General features: G+C 41.8%; 1 protein-coding gene across 1 annotated transcript in view; it reads right to left on the bottom strand.

The window, feature by feature from the left end:
• Positions 1-770: 770 nt before the first annotated feature.
• RESF1 (retroelement silencing factor 1) overlaps positions 771-6,426 on the bottom strand; it is a 55,365-nt gene continuing 49,709 nt past the window's right edge. Inside the window, exons 3-4 of the mRNA XM_040438946.1 lie at positions 3,020-3,100; positions 771-1,460 (exon numbers count right to left, since the gene is read on the bottom strand). Of these exons, the coding sequence (XP_040294880.1) occupies positions 1,318-1,460; positions 3,020-3,100 (224 nt within the window). The 3' untranslated portion in view covers positions 771-1,317. The remainder of the gene's footprint in view (positions 1,461-3,019; positions 3,101-6,426) is intronic.

The raw sequence follows: 6,426 nt of genomic DNA, 5'->3' as shown, positions 1-6,426 counted from the left end.
TCCAGCTGAAAGCACTTAAGATTCACCAGAAAGCCCCTTGTTCACACACAGCCATATCAACCAAACTGGTTGTAGAATGCCACATCGCATTCTGAAGGCCAGGCAACCGGAGTAGTCACAAATGTGTATAATCCATCTTTTTTGCCTAAAATGTCTTCAGGTCTAGTCACATTAGGGTTTGCAGTGATTTTCAGCAAAAAAGTATACCGACACTGATGCAAGACCTAGTCCTCCGGGACCACTACCGATCAACTGTTTGAAGACACCAAAGCTTGCAGTAGCCTTCTCTGCTCACCAAGCACAATGCTGTCTATTTGAAAGTGGCTGTGCTTGGCATCTCTGCTAAGGCCCATTCACTTTAATGGAGCAGAGCTGTGCCATGTGACATCACATGGCCTAGGGAAAGCTGTGAGAAGGCCACAGTGCTACTGCAAGCGCCATTGCCTTATAAAACGGCTGATTGGCAGGTGTTCCAGGTGTCACACCCCAGCTAATCAGATACTGATGACCCATCGAGGATAGATCATCAGTACAACAATCTCAGAAAGCCCTTTTAAGTAATCACGTATTGCACTCGTATCCTCCTAGAATTAACAACTGGCTATTACCATTCTGCTTGTTGGCAGGTTGTGACTGTACACATGGTCAGCACCGATTGGATAGTGTGTAAGGGACCCAACCCATTGACAAGAGGAATGGAAACACCAAGTTGTAAATATACTCACACATATCCAGGAGGAACAACAAAAAGACCTTGCTCAATGCAAATGTAAAAAAAAATAATGTTTAATCGAAGTACTGAAATGTAAACAAAGTACATACTACAAAATCTGTCCTTGGGACATGTAACAAAATCAATAGTGCAAAGTTGCAAGAAATTTACAAAATATCCCAAAGACATTAACATAGAACAGACAGCCAAAACAAAGTACAAAATGTAGAAAATCTTGTTCTGCTGAACATAGTAAAAAAAAAAAAATAAAGAAAAAGAAAAACCTTTACAATCATAATAGCAGCAACAAAATAAGCACCACCAGTTAATGCTCAGAAGTGTGAATTATGGAAGGTAATGCAATCCGTGCTCTTACACGGGCTCTGTACAATAAGACAATATTTGGGGGAAAGTGCAGATAGGGCAGTCAGAATAGCCATCTCAGGAAAAAAAATAAAAAAACACAGAACCTTTTCTCATTGTTCAGCAAAACGTAATACTTTAATCGACGGAATTCATGTTTTTGGGGACCATAAATTTATTTTTTCTAGTAAGCCCAACGATATTGTAGGCAATTAAACTGTAAAGACAAGTAATCCATGACATCATAGGCTGCTATCAAGGCTTTTACTTCTCTTTTCATGATACATCTGCCTGAAAACATTGAATGTTGTTTGAGAGTCTTGTACTGGCTTCAAATTCTTCTGAGCTGACTTAAAGGCAGATAATAGAGATGGACTTTGACAACCTGTGAAGAACAAGCAAGAAGCCAATTAGAAAACCAATGAATAGAGACCAGGAAATAAATCACACAGTTAGGGCTCATGCAGACGACTATGGGTATTTTGCACTCCGCAGAACAGCTGGCCTCTAATAGAACAGCACTATCCTTGTCCGTAATGTTGACAATTTTTGCCATATGGAACAAAATGCACACGGAGTAACTTCCTTTTTTTGTGGACCCATTGAATTGAAAGGTTCCACATATGGTACACAAAAAGAATATATAATAATTTATTAAAACAGAACGGACACCGAAAGGAAATAAGTTTGTGTGCATGAGCCCTTACAAGCATTTTGAAATATCCTGCAATATCACATCACCAACATCCAAAAAATATCTAGTTAGTCATAGGCGTCTTCATGCAACTTTGTGAAAAAAAATATAAAAATTCAAGCTTGTACCTAGAGGTGTGATACAAGCCGAGCATGAGGCACACAACACGGATTAAAAATAAAAGCCCAATATGTGCAAAGTTCATACAGGTCAGTAAAGTCTACATGCATATATGTTCACATATTCACCAAAGATCTCCATCATTCAGATGCTAGTTAACATTTGAGTCAAGGAATTGACAAGCGGGCCTATAACAGAAAGTTCACAATTTGAAATCTTCTATGAGGGACATGTAAAGGGGCTTGTACTAACGACTTACTCCCACTAATCAGACATTGGTGGTATATTGTAACACGATGCCCCCAATGCGTATGGTCGAGCCAGTGTGGGAGATAGAACTCCATCTTGTTCCTCTGAACCAGAGTTCAATAAGAGGTTGGTGTGGTGGAGCAGTTAACCCCCCCCACCTTCTCAGAAATGATAACTTTTGCTGTTCTAGTTCCACATCCTGTGTACGATAAGAGGATGTCTCGCTTCGATGTAGCAGTTTCGTTTCACTGTTTTGTGGTTTTCGTTTGAGCTATGTAATGCCCACAGCTGCCAGATGTCTGCTAGTAAAATTCTGATAAGATTTATCTGTAACAGAATTATGCCTCGTATGGTTTTGCGGTCAGTTTTAAACCGATCCGTTTTTCCATTTCAGTAGTGTTTCCGTTCCGCTTCAGTTGCGTTTGCCGTTCCATTTGGTTTCCGTTTTTTGCGGATCGGAAACTGAAGCATACAATAATATTTAAACACGAAGTACATAAAAAAATTGGGCTGGGCATAACATTTTCAATAGTTGGTTCTGCGAAAAACGGAACAATACGGATGTATTCCGTTTTTTTTGCAGAACTATTGACTTGAATGGTGCCACAGAATATGATTTGCGGGCAATAATAGGACATGTTCTATCTTTGAATGGAAATACGGAAACGGAATGCATACGGAGGAGTACCTTCCGTTGTTTTTGCGGACCCATTGAAGTGAATGGTTCCGCATACGGACCGCAAACGGAATCCGCAAAAACGGAACGGAAAAAATAAACGTTTGTGTGCAAAAGGCCTTAACAGCTGACCTAAATAAGAACAGTCGAATTAATCAAGCTAAATTTCAGCACTAAATCCAGCTGGAAAAAAATTATAACTCACCCTGATCCTCAAAGCTGGTATCCATTCGGCGCTTCTTAAAAGGTACACTACTGCACCATGCTTCTTTTTTGCTTTTAATACCTATGGTAAATTGAAATTTGTTTTGAGTGTTTTTTTCTACAATTTAAGAATAACCAGAAACAATCACTTAATTCTGATTGTCGAATTTTTTTTAAATACTGTTTTCTGAACATAATCTGGGTGGGTGACAACTATATGGGAGAGTTCTGGGCATGCTCTATGACCTATGCAGCAGAGGTCAATGTACTGGGAGGTGGGGTAAGGAGAGGAGCAGTGACCATCGCCTATTGTAAATGTTCTCTCCCTCGCCATTACCTGTCATTGTAATCCTGCCTGTGTAGATCAAGAAATGAGTACTGGTCTCTATAGAATAAGAAGTGTCAACCTTTTTTTTTTTTATAAGGACAAGTGAAAACGGGAAGAATTCAGGATATTTTTAAAATATAGAATGACATGGGATGAAAAAAAATATATCAATAAGATCTGACAATGTCCCCTAACCTGTCTGCAGCCGTTATAAAGCTATAACTCCCATCATGTCTGTGGCTAGGGTTCTGCAACAGTAGGAGAGCCACAGGTTGGAAATAGACGATTTAACTGCTTCCCAACATCCACTCTACATGTATGTTGAGTTTCAGGTGTTTAAAACCATCAGGAGCTGAGGGGGTGCTATAGCATGCTGTTTTATGTAGCCGACTTCTGCCAGTAGGGTCCACAAGTCCGTTGTCAACAGTGAACAGGGCACCTAAGCAGTCATTTACTGGGAGCAGGTTGCTTCCAGAGACCAAATGCCCCTGACAAGATTTCAGTGTCTGTTTAGTTGTTCTGGCAGCTGGAAGCCTTGAAGGCTCCCAGGCCTGCCATAGTATAGTACCTATTGTGCACCAATAGGAACATCGCAGATGTCATCATGCTGTCAGTCATCATTTACACCAGTTTCTCACGTAAATAATGATAAATGTGTCAGGGCCAATGGTCATGCCTACACCATGTCTCCTTTTCAAAAACTGGTGAGGGAGGCGTAATAAAGTCACAGCATTTTTTTTTTTTTAAAAGGTGTAAAACTGGGTTTTGCAACCTAACACCAGAAAACTGGTATAGAGGAATGATAAACAGCATGATATTCTAAATTTTTTACCTATTAGGCCCCTTTCACATGAACGATACGGATTGTGCCAGAAGGTGCTCAGGGTGAGTTCAGTAAAATGCGCACCATTTTGCAAGCAAGTTCAGTCAGTTTTTGTCTGCGATCGCGTTCAGTTTTTTTCATGTGGAAACAAATCGTATTGATGAGTTTTTCACGCGGGTGAAAAAAATAAATAAAAATAACACAGAAGGTTTACAAACCTCTCCAAGCAACCATCAGTGGAAAATGCATTGCACCAAGACTGCGTCCGCACGTTTTTCACTAAAGCCTCATTCACTTCTATGGGGCCAGGGCTGCGTGAAAAACGTAGAATATAGAACATGCTGCGAGTCTCACGCAACGTATAACGGAGGCGTGAAATAAAAATGCTTATGTACACAATCATTTAAATGAATGGGTCAGGATTCAGTGCAGGTGCTATGCGTTCACTTCACATATGGCACCAGCGCAGAAAACTCGCTTGTGTGGAAGGGGCCTAAATGTTATACATTATCTATAAACAAACAGCAGAGGAGTACAGCAAATAATAAAGTTTGCTTAAAGGGTTTCTGTCACCCCGCAAAACTCATTTTTTTTTTTTTGGATAGTTAGATTCCTCATAGTGCGATATAGCAGAATATAATGCTCTTACTTACTTTCATGCGGCCGATTCTTTATAAAACGAACTTTTATAATATGTAAATCAGGGCTCTACCAGCAAGTAGGGCGTCTACTTGCTGGTAGCTGCTGCAGAAATCCGCCCCCTCGCCGTGTTGATTGACAGGGCCAGCCGTGATCTCCTCCTCCGGACGGCCCTGTCAGTAATTCAAAAATCGCGCGCCTCGCGTCATTCGGCGCAGGCGCTCTGAGATGAGGAGGCTCGTATCCTCAGCACTCCCTCAGTGCGCCTGCGCCGATGACATCACCGAAAGAGAAGACGTCATTGGCGCAGGCGCACTGAGGGAGTGCTGAGGATACGAGCCTCCTCATCTCAGAGCGCCTGCGCCGAATGACGCGAGGCGCGCGATTTTTGAATTACTGACAGGGCCGGCCGGAGATCCCGGCTGGCCCTGTCAATCAACACGGCGAGGGGGCGGATTTCTGCAGCAGCTACCAGCAAGTAGACGCCCTACTTGCTGGTAGAGCCCTCATTTACATATTATAAAAGTTCGTTTTATAAAGAATCGGCCGCATGAAAGTAAGTAAGAGCATTATATTCTGCTATATCGCACTATGAGGAATCTAACTATCCAAAAAAAAAAATAATGAGTTTTGCGGGGTGACAGAAACCCTTTAAGTAAAGCACAGTAATTTGTGTCAAATAGGAAGACTGCTGGACCTTGTAATAAATGTTTTTTTTTTTTTTATCGCGTAACCCTCAGGATACATCAATATCTGATCTGCGGGGGTCTGACTCCCGCCATCCCCACTGATCAGATGTTTGAAGAGAGGCGGCACTCATGCAAGCACTACTTTCTCTTTAAGATTACACTGTACTTCATCTCAGAGGCGCAGTTAATTACACGTGCTTGTTCCATTCACTTAAATTACACTGTGCAACCGCGGCAAGCAATACTAAGCGCAGTGCAGTAACAAAGAGGAAACAGCGCTAGCACAAGTTCCGCCTCCTCTACAAACTGCTAATTGCGGAGATACCTTGAGTTGGACCCCTACTGATCAGATATTGATGACCTATCGTAAGGATAGGTCAGCAGTATGTACTGGCTGCACAAATCTTAATTTCCTCCTAGATAAAAGTGATAGTACCCCCCCCCCCCCAAAATCCTGACTTCTGCCTCTCACCCAGTTAAGCCAGTATTCTCTGCTCTGCACTGATTAGGGGCAATCACCCCGAAACAGCTGTCTGCAGATGAGGTGCTGGCTTATTTAATATCAGAGTCATGTCTCAAGGCCTATTTAAAAAGGGTCGAACATTGACTTAAAGGATAGCTGTCTTACATCTGGTGGCATCAGAGGCAGAGCTTGTTAAGAGCTCATTTGTATCCATTTCTTCTAATGATGCCTTGGGAAATTTAACTATAAAATCTGTATCTATAATGATGGAAGTTGTGTTCTGTAATAGCTTGATCACTGAACTGAATGAACCAGAATGCATTCCGTTCCATTTGCTTGCGTCCCCAACGTGGACAGAATAACACTGCAAGCAGCGATTTTCTGTCTGCGATATGGTGCGGAGCAAGACTCATCATGACTCCTAATGTAAGTCAATAGAGACGGATCAGTTTTCTCGGACACATTA

Source organism: Bufo bufo, chromosome 1 (genome assembly GCF_905171765.1).
Source record: "Bufo bufo chromosome 1, aBufBuf1.1, whole genome shotgun sequence".
In the NCBI taxonomy this organism is placed as follows: domain Eukaryota; kingdom Metazoa; phylum Chordata; class Amphibia; order Anura; family Bufonidae; genus Bufo; species Bufo bufo.
The sequence above is the reverse complement of the archived record's forward strand: the minus strand, read 5'-3'. Positions and strand labels throughout refer to the sequence as shown.